We start from the raw sequence: 20,114 nt of genomic DNA, 5'->3' as shown, positions 1-20,114 counted from the left end.
GTGTGAGGTGGTATCTCATTGTGGTTTTGATCTGTATTTCCCTGATGGCAAGTGATGCAGAGCATTTCCTCATGTGCTTGTTGGCCATGTCTATGTCTTCCTCTGTGAGATTTCTCTTCATGTCTTTTGCCCATTTCATGATTGGATTGTTTGTTTCTTTGGTGTTGAGTTTAATAAGTTCTTTATAGATCTTGGAAACTAACCCTTTATCTGATATGTCATTTGCAAATATCTTTTCCCATTCTGTAGGTTGTCTTTTAGTTTTGTTGATTGTATCCTTTGCTCTGCAAAGCTTCTTATCTTGATGAAGTCCCAATAGTTCATTTTTGCTTTTGTTTCTTTTGCCTTGGTGGATGTATCTTGCAAGAAGTTACTGTGGCTGAGTTCATAAAGGGTGTTGCCTGTGTTCTCCTCTAGGATTTTGATGGAATCTTGTCTCACATTTAGATCTTTCATCCATTTTGAGTTTATCTTTGTGTCTGGTGCAAGAGAGTGGTCTAGTTTCATTCTTCTGCATGTCGATGTCCAATTTTCCCAGCACCATCTATGGAAGAGACTGTCTTTCTTCCAGTGGATAGTCTTTCCTCCTATATCGAATATTAGTTGACCATAAAGTTCAGGGACTACTTCTGGGTTCTCTATTCTGTTCCATTGATCTATGTGTCTGTTTTTGTGCCAGTACCACACTGTCTTGATGACCACAGCTTTGTAGTACAACCTGAAATCTGGCATTGTGATGCCCCCAGATATGGTTTTCTTTTTTAAAATTCCCCTGGCTATTCGGGGTCTTTTCTGATTCCACACAAATCTTAAAATAATTTGTTCTAAGTCACTGAAGAAAGTTCATGGTATTTTGATAGGGATTACATTAAACGTGTAAATTGCCCTGGGTAACATTGACATTTTCACAATATTAATTCTGCCAATCCATGAGCATGGAATATTTTTCCATCTCTTTGTGTCTTCCTCAATTTCTTTCAGAAGTGTTCTATAGTTTTTAGGGTATAGATCCTTTACCTCTTTGGTTAGGTTTATTCCTAGGCATCTTATGCTTTTGGGTGCAATTGTAAATGGGATTGACTCCTTAATTTCTCTTTCTTCAGTCTCATTGTTAGTGTATAGGAATGCCATTGATTTCTGGGCATTGATTTTGTATCCTGCCACGCTACCAAATTGCTCTATGAGTTCTAGTAATCTTGGGGTGGAGGCTTTTGGGTTTTCTATGTAGAGTATCATGTCATCGGCGAAGAGGGAGAGTTTGACTTCTTCTTTGCCAATTTGAATGCCTTTAATGTCTTTTTGTTGTCTGATTGCTGATGCTACGACTTTTAGTACTATGTTGAATAGCAGTGGTGAGAGTGGACATCCCTGTCTTGGTCCTGATCTTAGGGGAAAGGCTCCCTCTTTTGTGGTTTTATACAAATTTTAGGACTGTTTGTACTAGTTCTGTGAAAAATGCCATAGGTATTTTGATAGGGATTGTGTTAAATGTGCATATTGATTTGGGTAGTACAGATATTTTAACAATATTTGTTCTTCCAATCCATGAACATGAAATGTCTTTCCATTTCTTTGTGTCATCTTCAATTTCTTTCATCAGAGTATTATAGTTTTCAGAGAACAAGTCTTTCACTTTTGGTTAGATTTTCCTAAGATTCTTGTTTTTGGTGCAATTGTAAGCAAGATTTTTTCTTAATTTCTCTTTCTGCTTTTTCACTGTTGGTGTACAGAATACACTATACACTGTTGGTGTATACAAATACAACAGATTTTTATACATTGATTTTTGTATCCTGCCACTTTGCTGAATTTGTGTATCAGTTCTAGCAGGTTTTTTTTTTTTTTTTTGTGGAGCCTTTTGGGTTTTCTATATGAAGTATCATGTCATCTGCAAATGGTAAAAGTTTGACTTCTTCCTTGCCAATTTGGATTCCTTTAGTTTCTTTTTGTTTTCTGATAACTCAGGCTAGGACTTCGAGTATTATGTTAAATAACAGTGATGAGAGTAGCCATATGTGTTTGTTTTAAAGATTTTATTTATTTATTCATGAAAAACAGAGAGAGAGAGAGAGAGAGAGAGAGAGAGAGAGAGAGAGAGAGAGGCAGAGGAAGAAACAGGCTCCATGCAGGAAGCCCGATGTGGGACTCAATCCTGGGACTCCAAGATCACGCCCTGGGCTGAAGGCAGGCGCTCAACCACTGAGCCACCCAGGCTTCCAAGAGTAGCCATATGTTGAGGTATATTCCCTCTAAACCTACTTTGTTGAGGGTTTTCTTTTTTTTGAGGGTTTTTGTCATGAATCAATATTGTACTTTGTCCTTCTGCATCTATCAAAGTGATCATATGGTTCTTATTCTTTCTCTTATTGATGGATGTATCATGTTGCTTGATTTGCAAGTATTGAACAACTCTTGCAGTCCAGGAATAAATCCCAATTAAGTGTGGTGAATGATTTTTTAAATATATTGTTGGATTCAGTTTGCTAGTATTTTGTTGAGGATTTTTGCATCTTTGTTCATCAGAAATAGTGGCTTGTAGTTTTCTCTCTTTCTTTTAGTATCTTTTTCTGGTTTTGGTATTGGGGTAATGCTGGCCTCGCAGAATGAATTTGGAAGGTTTCTGTCCTTTTCTATTTTTTTTAAATAGTAGGAGAATAATTATTAACTCTTCTTTAAATGTTTGATAGAATTTACCTGTGTAGCCATCTGGTCCTGAACTTTTCTTTGTTGGAAGTTGTTGTTTTATTTTATTTTTATCTTATTTTATTTTTTTAAATTTATTTTTATTGGTGTTCAATTTGCCAACATATAGAATAACACCCACTGCTCATCCCATCAAGTTTTGTTTTCTTTTTTAAGTTTTTTTTTTTATTATTAAAAATCAGTTAATTGGGATGCCTGGTGGCTCAGCAGTTGAGTGTCTCCCTTTGGCTCAGGTCACGATCCAGTTTAAGAGGGTCTTGGGATTGAATCCCACATCAGGCTCCCTGCAGGGAGCCTTCTTCTCCCTCTGCCTATGTCTCTGCCTCTCTTTCCATGTCTCTCATGAATAAATAAAAAACTTAAAATAAAAATTAAAAAATCAATTAATTAACATATAGTGCATTATTAGTTTCAGAGGTAGAGTTTAGTGATTCATCAGTTGCATATAATACCCAGTACTCATTACATCAAGTGCTCTCAATGTCCACACTCAGTTACCCCATGCCCATCCCCCTACCCCCACCCCTCCAGCACCCCTCTGTTTGATTCCTATGATTAAGAGTATCCGGGCAGCCCGAGTGGCTCAGCGGTTTAGCGCTGCCTTTGGCCCAGGGTGTGATCCTGGAGACCCGGGATTGAGTCCCGCGTCAGGCTCCCTGCAAGGAGCCTGCTTCTCCCTCTGCCTGTGTCTCTGCCTCTTTCTCTCTCTGCATGTCTCTCATGAATAAGTAAATAAATAAGTCTTTTTTAAATTTTTATTTATTTATGATAGTCACACAGAGAGAGAGAGAGAGGCAGAGACACAGGCAGAGGGAGAAGCAGGCTCCATGCACCGGGAGTCCGACGTGGGATTCGATCCCGGGTCTCCGGGATCGCGCCCTGGGCCAAAGGCAGGCGCTAAACCGCTGCGCCACCCAGGGATCCCGTAAATAAATAAGTCTTAAAAAAAAAAAAAAAAAAAAGAGTATCCTATGGTTTGTCTCCTTCTCCAATTTCATGTTATTTTATTTTTCCCTCCCTAATCCTATGTTCATCTGTTTTGTTTATTAAATTCCACATTTGAGTGAAATAATGTATTTCTCTTTTCCTAACTTACATTGCTTGGCACAATACCTTCTAGTTCCATCCACATAATTGCAAATGATAAGATTTCATTCTTTTTGATGAGATAGATAGATAGATAGATAGATAGATAGATGATAGATAGATCTCACATCTTCTTTATTCATCTACCAATGTACATCTGTGCTCTTTCCATTGTTTGGCTACTGTGGACATTGCTGCTATAAACACTGGGGTGGATGTTCCCCTTCAAATCACTATATATGTATCCTTTGGATAAATACCTAGAAGTGCAATTGCAGGGTGTTAACTCTATTTTTAACTTTTTGAGGAAACTTCCTACTGTTTTTTAGAGTGACTATACCAGTATGCATTCCCACAAGCAGTTTTTTTTTTCATTTTTTTATTGGAGTTCAATTTGCCAACATATAGCATAACACCCAGTGTTCATCCCATCAAGTGCCCCCCTCAGTGCCCATCACCCAGTCACCCCTACCCCCCGCCCACCTCCCTTTCCACCACCCCTTGTTTGTTTCCCAGAGTTAGGAGTCTCTCATGTTCTGTCTCCCTTTCTGATATTTCCCATTTATTTTTTCTCCTTTCCCCTTTATTCCCTTTCACTATTTTTTATATTCCCAAATGAATGAAATCATATAATGTTGTTCTTCTCCAATTGACTTATTTCACTCAGTATAATACCCTCCAGTTCTATCCACGTCGAAGCAAATCCCACCAGCAGTTTAAGAGGGTTCTCCTTTCTCCACATCCTTGCCAACATCTGTTTTTTTTCCTAACTTGTTCATTTTTTCCTAACTTGTTCATTCTGACTGGTGGGAGGTGGTATCTCATTGTGTTTTTGATCTGTTGGGAGGTTTTTTTTTTTTTTATTACTGATTCAATTTCTTTACTGGTTATCAGTCTTTTCAAGTTTTATATTTCTTGCCTCTTCAGTTTTGGAATTTTATATATTTCTATGAATTTATCCATTTCTTCTAGTTTGTTCAATCTGTTGGTTTATAGTTTTTTAAATCTTTACTACTACTTTTTTATTTTTGCCAATTTTTTCCCTACTTTTAAAATTTAAATTCAATTTGCCAACATACAGTATAACACCCAGTGCTCATCCCATCAATTGCCCTCCTCTGTTCCCATCTCTCAGTTACCCCATCCCCCACCACCTCTCCTTCTGTAGCCCTTTGTTTGTTTCCCAGAGTTAGGAGTCTCTCATGGTTTGTCTCCACTCTATTTTTTTCCCACTCATTTCCACTTCTTTCCCTTATAATATCTTTCACTTTTTCTTATTTGAGTCCTTTCTCTCTTTTCTTGATAAATCTGGCCAGCGAGTTATAGATTTTGTTGATATTTTCAAAGAATAGCTCCTAGTTTCATTAATATGTCCTATTGTTTTTGTAGTTTCTATATCATTTATTTCTACTCTTATCTTAATTATTTCCTTCTGCTAGTTTTAGGTTTTGTTTGTTGTTATTTTTCTAGCTCCTTTAGGTGCAAGGTTGGGATGTTTATTTGAGCTTTCTCTTGCTACTCAAGGTAAGTTGTATTGCTATATTATTCCCTCTAAGAACTGCTTTTGCTGCATCCCAAAGTTTTGGCTCATTGTGGTTTCATTTTCATTTGTTTCCCTGTACTTTTTAAAAATTTCTTTTTGATTGACTTCTGATTGATTAATTCATTGTATAGTAGCTTGTTTTTTAACTTCCATGTGTTTGGAGTATTTCAAGATTTTTTCTTCTGGTTGACTTTTAGTTTCATAATATTGTGGTCAGAGAAGTTGCATGGCCTGATTAGACCTTGAATAGTTGAGGCCTGATTTGTGATCCAGTATGTAATCTATTCTGGAGAAGTTTCCCTGTGCACTTGAAAAGAATGTGTATTCTGCTGTTTTAGGATGCAGTGTTCTGAATAGATCTATTAAATCCATCTATTCCATTGTGTCATTCAAAGCTATTGTTTTCTTGTTAATTTTCTGTTTCATTGCTATAAGTAGGATGTTAAAGTCCCCTACTATTATTGTATTATTATCAGCTAGTTCCTTTATTTTTGTTATTAACTGTTTTATTTATTTGGGTGCTCCTGTGTTGGGTACATAAGTATGTGCAATTGCTATATCTTCTTGTTGGATTGTTCCCTTTATTATTATATAGTACCCTTCTTCATAAATTTTCAGTCTTTGTTTTAGTCTTTTTTGTGTCCAATGAAAGTATTGCTACTCTGGCTCTCTTTTGACATCCATTTGAATGACATATGCTTCTATATCCGCTCACTTTCGATCTCTGGTGCGTTTAGATCTAAATGGGGCACTTGTAGGCAGCATATAAAGAGGTCTTCCTTTTTATCCATTTTGTCAACTTTTGTCGTTTTGCTGTTTTTATTGAAATTCTGATTAGTTAACATACATTGTAATATTAGTTTCAGGTGAACAATAAAGTGAAACAACACTTCCATATACCTCTCCATAGTTATCATAACAAGTGAACTTATTTATTTATTTATTTATTTATTTATTTATTTATTTATTTATTTACGATAGTCATACAGAGAGAGAGAGAGAGAGAGAGAGAGGCAGAGACACAGGCAGAGGGAGAAGCAGGCTCCATGCACCGGGAGCCCGACGTGGGATTCGATCCCGCGTCTCCAGGATCGCGCCCTGGGCCAAAGGCAGGCGCCAAACCGCTGCGCCACCCAGGGATCTCACAAGTGAACTTCTTAATCAAAATTATATATTTAACCCATTCCTGACCCACCTCTTTCTGGATAGCCATCAGTTAAAACCTGTTTCTTGATTTGCTCCTCTCTCTCTTTTTACCCCGTTTGCTCCTTTACTTTGTTTCTTAAATTCCACATATTAGTGAAATCATATGGTATTTGTCTTTCTCTGACACACTTATTTTGCTTACCATAATACTCTCTAGCTCCATCTATGTCCCATCAATACCTTGCAAATGGCAAAATTTCATTCTTTTTATGCCTGAGTAATATTACATTATATATAAATACTATATCTTCAGTAACTATTATAACAATTCTTTTTTAATAATAAATTTATTTTTTATTGGTGTTCAACTTACCAACATACAGAATAACACAGTGATAATCCTGTCAAGTGCCCCCCTCACTGCCCGTCACCCAGTCACCCCCACTCCCCACCCTCTTCCCCTTCCATCGCCCCTAGTTCGTTTCCCAGAGTTAGGAGTCTTTATGTTCTGTCGCCCTTTCTGATATTTCGCGCACATTTCTTCTCCCTTCTCCAATTAACTTACTTCACTCGGCATAATAACTTCCAGTTCCATCCACGTTGAAGCAAATGGTGGGTATTTGTCGTTTCTAATGGCTGAGCAATATTCCATTGTATACGTAAACCACATCTTCTTTATCCATTCATCTTTCGATGGACACCGAGGCTCCTTCCACAGTTTGGCTATTGTGGACATTGCTGCTATAAATATTGGGGTGCAGGTGTCCCGGCTTTTCATTGCATCTGTATCTTTCGGGTAAATCCCCAACAGTGCAATTGCTGGGTCGTAGGGCAGGTCTATTTTTAACTCTTTGAGGAACCTCCACACAGTTTTCCAGAGTGGCTGCACCAGTTCACATTCCCACCAACAATGTAAGAGGGTTCCCTTTTCACCGCATCCTCTCCAACATTTGTTGTATCCTGCCTTGTTAATGTTCCCCATTCTCACTGGTGTGAGGTGGTATCTCATTGTGGTTTTGATCTGTATTTCCCTGATGGCAAGTGATGCAGAGCGTTTTCTCATGTGCATGTTGGCCATGTCTATGTCTTCCTCTGTGAGATTTCTCTTCATGTCTTTTGCCCATTTCATGATTGGATTGTTTGTTTCTTTAGTGTTGAGCTCAAGAAGTTCTTTATAGATCTTGAAAACTAGCCCTTTATCTGATATGTCATTTGCAAATATCTTCTCCCATTCTGTAGGTTGTCTTTGAGTTTTGTTGACTGTATCCTTTGCTCTGCAAAGCTTCTTATCTTGGTGAAGTCCCAATAGTTCATTTTTGCTTTTGTTTCTTTTGCCTTGGTGGATGTATCTTGCAAGAATTTACTGTGGCTGAGTTCATAAAGGGTGTTGCCTGTGTTCTCCTCTAGGATTTTGATGGAATCTTGTCTCACATTTAGATCTTTCATCCATTTTGAGTTTATCTTTGTGTCTGGTGCAAGAGAGTGGTCTAGTTTCATTCTTCTGCATGTGGGTGTCCAATTTTCCCAGCACCATCTATGGAAGTGACTGTCTTTCTTCCAGTGGATAGTCTTTCCTCCTATATCGAATATTAGTTGACCATAAAGTTGAGAGTCCACTTCTGGATTCTCTATTCTGTTCCATTGATCTATATGTCTGTTTTTGTGCCAGTACCACACTGTCTTGATGACCACAGCTTTGTAGTACAACCTGAAATCTGGCATTGTGATGCCCCCAGATATGGTTTTCTTTTTTAAAATTCCCCTGGCTATTCGGGGTCTTTTCTGATTCCACACAAATCTTAAAATAAATACTTCTAACTCTCTGAAGAAACTCCATGGTATTTTGATAGGGATTGCATTAAATGTGTAAATTGCCCTGGGTAACATTGACATTTTCACAATATTAATTCTGCCAATCCATGAGCATGGAATATTTTTCCATCTCTTTGTGTCTTCCTCAATTTCTTTCAGAAGTGTTCTATAGTTTTTAGGGTATAGATCCTTTACCTCTTTGGTTAGGTTTATTCCTAGGCATCTTATGCTTTTGGGTGCAATTGTAAATGGGATTGACTCCTTCATTTCTCTTTCTTCAGTCTCATTGTTAGTGTATAGAAATGCCATTGATTTCTGGGCATTGATTTTGTACCCTGCCACGCTGCCAAATTGCTGTATGAGTTCTAGTAATCTTGGGGTGGAGGCTTTTGGGTTTTCTATGTAGAGTATCATGTCATCGGCGAAGAGGGAGAGTTTGACTTCTTCTTTGCCAATTTGAATGCCTTTAATGTCTTTTTGTAGTCTGATTGCTGATGCTACGACTTTCAGTACTATGTTGAATAGCAGTGGTGAGAGTGGACATCCCTGTCTTGTTCTTGATCTTAGGGGAAAGGCTCCCAGGGTTTCCCCCCTGAGAATGATATTTGCTGTGGGGTTTTCGTTGATGGCTTTTAAGATGTCGAGGAATGTTCCCACTATCCCTACACTCTGAAGAGTCTTGATCAGAGACTGGATGCCGTATTTTGTCAAATGATTTCTCTGCATCTAATGAGAGGATCATATGGTTCTTGGTTTTCTCTTGCTGATATGATGAATCACATTGATTGTTTTACGAGTGTTGAACCAGCCTGTGTCCCAGGGATAAATCCTACTTGATCGTGGTGAATAATTTTCTTAATGTGTTGTTGGATCCTATTGGCTAGTATCTTATTGAGAATTTTTGCATCCATGTTCATCAGGGATATTGGCCTGTAATTCTCCTTTTTGGTGGGGTCTTTGTCTGGTTTTGGAATTAAGGTGATGCTGGCCTCATAGAATGAATTTGTAAGTGTTCCATCTCTTTCTATCTTTCCAAACAGCTTTAGTAGAATAGGTATGGTTTCTTCTTTAAACGTTTGATAGAATTCCCCTGGGAAGCCATCTGGCCCTGGACTTTTGTGTCTTGGGAGGTTTTTGATGACTGCTTCAATTTCCTCCCTGGTTATTGGCCTGTTCAGTTTTTCTATTTCTTCCTGCTCCAGTTTTGGTAGTTTATGGCTCTCCAGGAATGTGTCCATTACTTCTAGATTGCCTAATTTATTGGCGTAGATCTGTTCATGTTTGTAAAATTGTTTGTATTTCTTTGGTGTTGGTAGTGATCTCTCCTTTCTCATTCATGATTTCATTAATTTGAGTCGTCTCTCTCTTCTTTTTAATAAGACTGGCTAATGGTTTATCTATCTTATTAAATCTTTCAAAGAACCAACTCCTGGTTTTGTTGATCTATTCCACAGTTCTTCTGGTCTTGATTTCGTTGTGTTCTGCTCGAATTTTAATTACCTCTCTTCTTCTGCTGAGTGTAGGATCTATCTGCTGTTTTTTCTCTAGCTCCTTTATGTGTAAGGTTAGCTTTTGTAATTGAGTTCTTTCCAGTTTTTGAATGGATGCTTGTATTGCGATGTATTTCCCCCTCAGGACTGCTTTTGCTGCATCCCAAAGATTTTGAACGGTTGTATCTTCTTTCTCATTAGTTTCCATGAATCTTTTTAATTCTTCCTTAATTTCCTGGTTGACCCTTTCATCTTTTAGCAGGATGGTCCTTAACCTCCACATGTTTGAGGTCCTTCCAAACTTCTTGTTGTGATTTAGTTCTAATTTCAAGGCGTTATGGTCTGAGAATATGCAGGAGACGATCCCAATCCTTTGGTATCGGTTCAGACCCGATTTGTGACCCAGTATGTGGTCTATTCTGGAGAAAGTTCCATGTGCACTTGAGAAGAATGTGTATTCAGTTGAGTTTGGATGTAAAGTTCTGTAGATATCTGTGAAATCTATCTGGTCCAGTGTATCATTTAAAGCTCTCATTTCTTTGGAGATGTTGTGCTTAGAAGACCTACTGAGTATAGAAAGGGCTATATTGAAGTCACCAAGTATAAGTGAATTATTATCTAAGTATTTCTTCATTTTGGTTATTAATTGATTTAAATATTTGGGACCTCCCACATTCTGGGCATATATATTGAGGATTGTTAAGTCCTCTTGTTGGATAGCTCCTTTAAGTATGATATAGTGTCTCTCTTCGTCTCTCACTACAGTCTTTGGTGTAAATTTTAATTTATCTGATATGAGGATGGCTACCCCTGCTTTCTTTTGAGGACCATTTGAATGGTAAATGGTTCTCCAACCTTTTATTTTCAGGCTGTAGGTGTCCTTCTGTCTAAAATGAGTCTCTTGTAGACAGCAAATAGATGGGTCCTGCTTTTTTATCCAGTCTGAAACCCTGCGCCTTTTGATGGGGTCATTAAGCCCGTTCACGTTCAGAGTTACTATTGACAGATATGAGTTTAGTGTCATCATGGTATCTATTCAGTCCTTGTTTTTGGGGATTGTTCCACTGAACTTCTTCTTAAAGGGGAATTTTAAGAGTCCCCCTTAAAATTTCTTGCAGAGCTGGTTTGGAGGTCACATATTCTTTCAGTTCCTGCCTATCTTGGAAGCTCTTTATCTCTCCTTCCATTTTGAATGAGATCCTTGCTGGATAAAGTATTCTTGGTTGCATGTTCTTCTCATTTAGGACCCTGAATATATCCTGCCAGCCCTTTCTGGCCTGCCAGGTCTCTGTGGAGAGGTCTGCTGTTACCCTAATATTCCTCCCCATAAAAGTCAGGGATTTCTTGTCTCTTGCTGCTTTAAGGATCTTCTCTTTATCTTTGGAATTTGGGCAGGGGGGGAAATCTCTCTATTTCCTGGATCTGAATGCCTGTTTCCCTTCCCAGATTAGGAAAGTTTTCAGCTATGATTTGTTCAAATACATATTCTGGCCCTCTGGCCCTTTTGGCGCCCTCAGGAACCCCAATTAAATGTAGGTTTTTCTTCCTCAGGATGTCGTTTATTTCCCTTAATCTATCCTAATGGTCTTTTAATTGTCTGTCTCTTTTTTCCTCAGTTTCCCTCTTTGCCATCAACTTGTCTTCTATGTCACTCACTTGTTCTTCCACCTCGTTAACCCCCGTCGTTAGGACTTCTAGTTTGGATTGCATCTCATTCAATTGATTTTTAATTTCTGCCTGATTAGATCTAAATTCTGCAGTCATGAAGTCTCTTGAGTCCTTTATGCTTTTTTCTAGAGCTGTATAATAGTGCTTCTGAATTGGCTTTCTGACATTGAATTGTAATCCAGATTTTGTAATTCTGTGGGAGAGAAGACTGTTTCTGATTCTTTCTTTTGAAGTGAGGTTTTCCTTCTAGTCATTTTGCTTAGTGCAGAGTGGTCAAAAACAAGTTGTATTGGGAAAAGGAGAAGACGATAGAGAAAGAAGGAAAGAAAAGAGAAAAAGAAAAAAGAAGAAGAAAAAGGGAAAAAAAGAAAGGAAAAAAGAGTGGGGGAAGCAAACAGAAATCCAAAAGAAAAAAAAAAAACAAACACACGGGGGCAGTATCTTCTGATTCTGTATACTTAAAGTCCCTTGACTTCCCCTGGAACTTGTCCGTCTAGCTGGTCTTCTGGGGGAGGGGCCTGTTGTGCTGATTTTCAGGTGTTAGCACTTGGGGGAGCTACTCTGCCCCCGCCTTGTCCAGGGCTCAGTGGGGGCTGTTTACCCCGTGAGGCCCCAGGAGGAACAACCGCAGTGGCGGGGCCAGCTCTGGAGCCCTGGAGTTAGCTCCCGCAGTAACTACGGGGCTCTCAATCTGCAGGGCATTGAGGCTTCTGGGCGGGGCCGCTGATCTGCTCAGCTCGGGGCAGGAGCGTCCTTGCTGTCCTGGGCCCTCCCGGCCTCTGCCTGTCCCAGGGGAGGCCGGATCCTGGGCTTTATGATGTTTTTGATGACTTCTCCAATTTCCTTGCTGGTTATGGGTCTGTTCAGGTTTTCTATTTTTTCTTGTTTCTGTTTTAGTAGTTTATAAGTTTCTAGGAATGCATCCATTTCTCCCAGATTGCCCAATTCATTGGCATATAGTTGCTCATAATATGTTCTTAAAATCATTTACATTTACTTGGTGGTGTTTGTGATCTTTCCCTTTTCATTCATGATTTCCTAATTTGAGTCCTTTCTCTTTCATTTTTAATAAGTCTGGCCAAGGGTTTATCGATCTTATTAATTTTTTCAAAGAACCACCTCCTACTTTAGTTGGTATGTTCTACTGTTATTTTGGTTTCTATTTCATTGATTTCTGCTCTAATCTTTAATATTTCTATTCTCCTGCTTGATTTAGGCTTTATTTGCTATTCTTCTCTAATTCCTTTAGTTGGAAGTTTAGTTTGTGTTTTTGAGATTTTTCTAGTTTTTTTGAGAGAGACTTCTATTGAAATGTACTTCTCTCTTAAGACCACCTTTATTATATCCTAAAGGTTTTGAACAGTTGTACTTTCATTTTCAATACTTGCATAAATCTTTTTAGTTCTTTAATTTCCTGATTGACTCATTCATTTTTTAGTAGGATTCTCTTTAACCTTCAAGCGTTTGAATTCCTTCCAGTTTTCCTCTTCTGAATAAGTGCAAGTTTCAAAGCACTTGTGGTTGAAAATATGCAGGGAATAATCCCAGTCTTTTGGTATTGGTTGAGACTTGATTTATGACCCAGTATGTTGTCTATTCTGGAGAATGTTCCATGTGCAGTTGAGAAGAATGTCTATTCTGTTGCTTTAGGATGGAATGTACTCTATGTATCTGTGAAGTCCATCTGGTCCAGTATGTAATTCAAAGTCCTTGTTTCTTTGGTGATCTTCTGTTTAGTAGATTATATGTCCATTGCTGTGAGTGGGATGTTGAAGACCCTTACTACCAATGTCTTATCATCTATGTGTTTTTTTAATTTGGTTATTAATTGGTTTATATAATTGGCTGCTCCTAGATTGGGAGATCTAACAATTATAAATATTTTTAATACTTATATTATTTATATCTTTAATATCTTACTGTTGGATAGACCCTTTAAGTATGATATAGTGTCTCTCTTCATCTCCTACTACAGTCTTTGGCTTAAAATCTAATTTATCTGATATGAGAATTGCTATTCCAGCTTTCTTTTGAGGTCTATTTGCAAGGTAAATCATTCTCCACACCCTCATTTTCGGTTTTAAGGTATCTTTAGGTTTAAAGAGTCTATTGTAGACAGCATATGGATGGGTCTTGCTCTTTTATTCAATCTGATACCCTGTGTCTTTTGAGTGGAGTATTTAGCCCACTCACATTCAGAGTAAATAATGCAAGATATGAATTTAGTGTCTTTGTACAGTCTCTGTTTCTGCAAGTTGTCTCTGTTTATTTCTGGCCTATGTTGCTCTTGGGCTCCCTCTTTGCTTACAGGATCCTCTTTAGTAATTCTTGGAGGGCTGGCTTGGTGGTCACATATTCTTTCAGTTTCTGTCTGTCCTGGAATGTCTTTATCTCGCCTTCCATTCTGAATGATGGCCTTGTTGGATAAAGTATTTTTGATGTCATTTTTTCCTCATGTAGTACCTTGAATATGTTATGCCAGCCCTTTCTGGCCTGCCAGGTCTCTGTGGATAGGTCTAATGCCAGTCTACTGTTCCTGCCTTTATAGGTTAAGAACCTCTTGTCTCAACCTGCTTTCATATTTTCTCTTATCTGATTTCTCTTTATCTCTGAAATTTTCAAGCTTCAGAGATATGCCAGAGTGTCGATCTATTTTTATTGAGTTTGGGAGGGGGTCCTTTCTACCACTTGGACTTGAATGCCTGTTTCTTTCCCCAGATTAGGGAAGTTCTCAGCTCTGATTTGCTCAAATATACTCTGCCCTCCTCTCCCCCTGGGTCATTTTTTTAAAAAATAAATTTATTTTTTTTATTTTTTTATAATAAATTTATTTTTTATTGGTGTTCACTTTGCCAACATACAGAATAACACCTAGTGCTCATCCCGTCAAGTGCCCCCCTCAGTGCCTGCCACCCATTCACCCCCACTCCCCGCCCTCCTCCCCTTCCACCACCCCTAGTTCATTTCCTTTTTTTAAAATTTTTATTTATTTATGATAGTCACAGAGAGAGAGAAAGAGAGAGAGGCAGAGACACAGGCAGAGGGAGAAGCAGGCTCCATGCACCGGGAGCCCAATGTGGGACTCGATCCCGGGTCCCCAGGATCGCGCCCTGGGCGAAAGGCAGGCACCAAACCGCTGTGCCACCCAGGGATCCCCCCCTAGTTCATTTCCCAGAGTTAGGAGTCTTTATGTTCTGTCTCCCTTTCTGATATTTCCCACACATTTCTTCTCCCTTCCCTTATATTCCCTTTCACTATTATTTATATTCCCCAAATGAATGAGAACATATAATGTTTGTCCTTCTCCGATTGACTTACTTCACTCAGCATAATACCCTCCAGTTCCATCCATGTTGAAGCAAATGGTGGGTATTTGTCGTCTCTAATGGCCTAGTAATATTCCATTGTATACATAAACCACATCTTCTTTATCCATTCATCTTTCGATGGACACCGAGGCTCCTTCCACAGTTTGGCTATTGTGGACTTTTTAAATAAATTTATTTTTATTGGTGTTCAATGTACCAACATACAGAATAACACCCAGTGCTCATCCCGTCAAGTGTCCCCCTCAGTGCCCGTCACCCATTCACCCCCACCCCCCACCCTCCTCCCCTTCCACCACCCCCAGTTCGCTTCCCAGAGTTAGGAGTCTTTATGTTCTGTCTCCCTTTCTGATATTTGCCACACATTTCTTCTCCCTTCCCTTATATTCCCTTTCACTATTATTTATATTCCCCAAATGAATGAGAACATATAATGTTTGTCCTTCTCCGATTGACTCACTTCACTCAGCATAATACCCTCCATTTCCATCCACATTGAAGCAAATGGTGGGTATTTATTCCTCTTCAGGGACACCAATAAGTCTAATATTTTTTCATATTTTGAAATCGTTGATTTCTGAAAATTCACCCTCATGATCCATTAGTTGTTTTTATCTCTTTTCCTCGATTTCCTTCCTTTCCATCAATTTATCTACTATGTCACTGACTCTTCTGCCTCATTTACTCTAGCTGGTAGAGCATCCAAATTAGACTGTATCTCATTTGGAGTATTTTAAATTTGGGCTTGATTAGTTCATTTCTGTACTAAGATTCTCTAAAGTCTTTTATGCTTTCTTTTTTTTTTTATAAATTAATTTTTATTGGTGTTCAATTTACCAACATACAGAATAACACCCAGTGCTCATCCCGTCAAGTGTACCCCTCAGTGCCCGTCACCTTGCTTTCTTTAAGTTCAGCCAGTAACTTTATAACCGTTATCCTGAATTCCAGCTCTGACATTTTACTTATATCCATATCTATTAGGTCTGTGATAGAGAGTATTGGCTCTGTTTCTTTTTTTAGCATCCTTTTTAAAATTTAAACTCAATTAGCTAACATATCATACATCATTAGTTTCAAATGTAGTTTACAATAATTCATTAGTTGTGTATAATGCCCAGTGCTCATAACATTACATGATGCGATGGTTCTTTCTTTGTTTTGAATTCCTCCTTCTAGTCATTTTGCCCAAAGAAGAATAGATGAATGAGTGAACAAAGTCAAAAATATCAATCATGACCCAAGTGAAATACACACTAGACAAATCCAAAGAGATCAGAAACAAACAAAAAAGAAAGAAAGAAAGAAAGAAAGAAAGAAAGAAAGAAAGAAAGAAAGAAAAAAGACAAAGAAAAGGGAGAAGGGGTTAAAAAAAAGAAGAAAACATTGGGGGAGGGAGAGTGAATGTAATCTCACAGGTGGACAAAACGGTGATTCACTTGGTCCTAAATATAGTTTGGTCTATGTGTTAGAAGGCTCTAAGTCCCAAAATTTTAAAGAAAGCAAAAGTCACACATATATACAAAATTCAATTGAATAGAGTGAAAGGAAGCCAAAAATGAAGAATATATCTAGAAAATGTAAAACATAGAAGTTTTAAAAAGACTGAAAATAAGAGTTGATAAAACAAGAAACTAGTTGAAAAAGGATAAAAAAGGAAAATTTTAAACTGAAAGATAAATGAATTATGAGAAAATACCACAAATTCTTTATACTGTTTTCCCCTAGTGCTGGAGTTTTGCACTCCTTCGAGGTCCATAAACCTGCTATTCAGGCCTGTTGTTCCAGCTAACCTCCTGATATGTGCCTGCTATGGTGATTTTTCTGGGCAGAGTTGCACACTCCCTTTTGTTGGATGACTGGGCTCAGTGTAAGCTCTTTTTGGTTGATCTGTGTGGCTTTTTGTTCCCTGAAGGCTTTATACACCCCTTTAGAGGACCAAAACAAAAATGGCTGTGCCTTGATCTCTAGCCCCAGAGCAGAAAGATCACAGTCCCCTATCTTCATTAAACCATTTGCTTTCACTTTTGTGTATGCCAAATCCTGCAGACTCCTGTGTTGCGCACCCACACTGATCCCCCTGGGGAAGGCAGAAGGTCCCCTGTTTCTGCACTTTGTTGTGACTTGGTCCTGAGAACAGTTGCCTGATCATTTTCATACCCGCTTCACCCCACCTGGGGGAAGGTGGGGGGTTGCCCCATTACTGTCCTTTACTGGGTCCCCACACTGAGAGCTATTGCCTAGTCATGTGCCCACCCAGTCCACCCTTCCCAGGGGAAGGTGGAGGGTTCCTGTATTCCTGTCCTTTGCAGAATTCTCACATGGAGAGTGGTCACCCAATCAGCCCATGGCTTGTGGTTTATGGTAAACTGAGCTGAGAGCCCCTACCCTGGCTCGCTGACGATAAACAGTTTCCCCACTCCAATGCTTGGGAACTCACCAGCTCAGGAACCCCTGTTCTTTCTGTGTCTCCAAGGGTCCTGAGACCACACTGTCTCAACCAAGATTCTGCCCTATTTCACCACCAGAGCACCTTTCAGGCAGGGAAGTCTCTCACTAGAGCAGACTTCTAAGGGTTCTGATTTTGTGCTCTGGGGCTGTATTACTTTCCAGTAGTTGGCTTATGGAGGCTCCCTCCCCCCACCATTAATCTTCCAATATATTGCTTTGGATTCATTTCTCTGCACCTCCTATCATGCAGAAAGTGGTCGCTTTTTTACTTGTCAAGTTCCCAGCAATTCATTTCTTACATCTCAGGTTGAATTCATGGGTATTCATACTGATTTGATAGTTATCTAGCTAAATTCAGGGGACCAGATGAAATGAGTTCCCCTACTCTTCCACCATCTTACCTCCTCTATGACTATATTTTGTGAATTTAATTACTGTACGTCTTAGTTCGATCTGCTCTTGTTGGTTTTGATGGGAATTCTCTGTACTTCCTAGACTGGATATTTGTTCCCTCCTCCAGTTTAGGGAGGTTTTCAGCTATTATTTCTTCAGATAAATTTTCTGTCCCCCTTTCTCTCTCTCTCTCTTGTTCTTGGACTCCTATAATACAAACGTTATTATGTTTGATGCAGTTACTGAGTTCCCTAGGTCTATTCTTGTTTTGCATAATTCTCTCTCTCTTTTGTTCAGCTTGTTGGTTCTCTGTTACTCTGTCTTCTGGTCACTAATTCATTCCTTTGCTTTTTCCAGCCTGCTGTTTGCTCCATCAAGCATGTTTTCGTTTCATTTATTGTGCCCTCTGCTGTTTTTTTCTTATTTCTGTGCTAAGGAACTCAGTCATGTCTTCCAGTCTTTTCTCAAGTCCAGTGAGTTCCTTAGGATCATTGCTTTAAATTCTGTATCAGACATGTTACTTCTATCTGTTTTGCTTAGTTCTCTGCTTTGTCCTTGTCCTGTTCTTTTACTTGTGATAAACAAAAACAAAACCCAAACAAACAATAACAAAAAAAATGCTCCAGGTTCCAAATCCCACTGGTTTTATAAACTCACAGAATTCAGCCCCTCTGGTTTTTAAAACCAAATGGTATGAGGATCAGTCCTCCTTGTGTGAGGACCCATTTCCCTGCTCTCTCCACGTGTGCAGGGAGCATCCCTCCATCTTTCTGACCATCCTAATCTTTCAGATAAAGCTTTGTCTCTATATTTAGTTGTGAACTTTTTTCTGCCAGTCTTCAGATCTCTTTGCCAGTCTTTGGATATGTATGATATCTAGTTGAAAACATGGGAAGGAGTGAGCTCAGGGTCCTCCTACTTCACTAACTTCCCAAGCTCCTAGCCAGAATGACTTACTTTTAAAACAAGGCATTGAGTGGAGAAGTCAAAGCAATGCATTCCTAGTGACAAAATATCCAAGTCTTAATATCTGGCCAGGGGAGATAATTGACTATGATGTCTTCTCAGTCCTTTATTGTTTTTATTTAAATTCAATTTTCCAACATATATTATCACACTCAGTGCTCATCCCATCAAGGCCCTCCTCAGTGCCTGTCACCCCACCCTCCCACCTCCCCTTCCACAACCCTTTGTTTGTTTCCCAGGGTTAGGAGGCTCATGGTTTGTTTCCCTTTCTAATTTTCCCAGTCCTTTAAGTAATGGACACAGTAAGTGACCCTGAGGATCACAGAGGCTGTGCTCAGTGCCTGAATTAATGAAGGACCTCCTCCCCAGGAAAAGTTTCTGAATCCAGGGTAAATGAACTGTAGCCTCTCAAACTAGACATTACCCTTGGGAAGAGACCCCTCAGTACCAGGATCTGTTTTCCTTTTCTAGCCCCAGGCAGATTTCTGCTTTAGAACAAAGAATAGGATGAGTCATAAGAATCATGCAGATGGGTGGTACAGAGACTAAGATGGGATTGAGATGAGCAGTGGTTTAAGAATAAGAAATCTCCTCCTAGTGGCCTAACTGCCCTGGGAAGGTGGTTTCCCTCACCCAAAGACTGACATTTTCTCTGTGTATTTTGCTTACAGAGAGGCTTCAGACAGAGCTTGGTAAGTGACCCCTCTTCAGATTATTTCTTCCTGTCTACCTTTTAGCATCTGATTTTCCATATATATCCATCTCATTTCCTAACCAGGTATGATAGCCAGGTTGGAACACTGCTAGCCATGTGGGTGGCAGGAGAAAGGGGAGAAGGGCGGGGGAGTGCAAAATGCAATGTGTGAGCAGGGAAGCAGCATTGACCTGGTGTTTTTAATTCTGTTTTTCCATGGCTGCTTCAGACTGGAGAAGGGCTGAAGGCCAGGCTGGTGAGTGAAGTCCATCTCCTTCCCACTGTCCACTTTACATCCAACATCCCAGTCACTCACTCTGACTAACCAACTTCATTCTAGTTTCTTCCACAGGCACATGGCATGTATTAAAATATGTCACTTAGTAGAGGCTATATTCAAGTTTTACTTTTCTATTTACTTTACATTTGTCCTGAGATGTAAGCATATTAAAACCATTGGTGCCAATTCTGGTTGCACATCAGAATCACCTAGATCTTGGTGCCCACCCTCAAAGACTCTGACCTGTGGGGCTAGAGTGGGCATGTTATTCTATCTGTAAATATTTTCCCCTGTCCTTTCCTCCATTCCCCACATAAAGCAAATAGTCTCATGCACATCTTTATTTTGTATGCTTGAAAAGGGTGAATTTCTGCTTCATGCACAAGCATTTCAGTTTTTTAAATGATGTTTACCGTCTTGTGTTAGTCCTTGCTTTGCTCACTCATCCCTGTTTTAATATACACCCTTGTTACCATATCTGGTCTGTGTCTTCTTGCTGCAGTATACTCCATTTTAGTCAGCTACCTTCTTGGAATAGATATCCAGCCTGCCTCCA

At 39.2% G+C, this 20,114-nt stretch overlaps 1 protein-coding gene across 1 annotated transcript in view; it reads left to right on the top strand.

Annotated features, from left to right (window-relative positions):
* The window catches only part of BTNL9 (butyrophilin like 9), a 46,288-nt gene that overhangs the window by 19,170 nt on the left and 7,004 nt on the right, over positions 1-20,114 (top strand). The window contains exons 8-9 of the mRNA XM_055302202.1: positions 19,256-19,276; positions 19,508-19,534. Coding sequence (XP_055158177.1) covers positions 19,256-19,276; positions 19,508-19,534 — 48 coding nt within the window. The remainder of the gene's footprint in view (positions 1-19,255; positions 19,277-19,507; positions 19,535-20,114) is intronic.

The sequence above is a fragment of the Nyctereutes procyonoides genome, unplaced genomic scaffold (assembly GCF_905146905.1).
Source record: "Nyctereutes procyonoides isolate TBG_1078 unplaced genomic scaffold, NYPRO_anot_genome, whole genome shotgun sequence".
Classification (NCBI taxonomy): Eukaryota; Metazoa; Chordata; class Mammalia; order Carnivora; family Canidae; genus Nyctereutes; species Nyctereutes procyonoides.
Note: the sequence above shows the minus strand (reverse complement) of the source record. Positions and strands in the feature narration are given on the sequence as shown.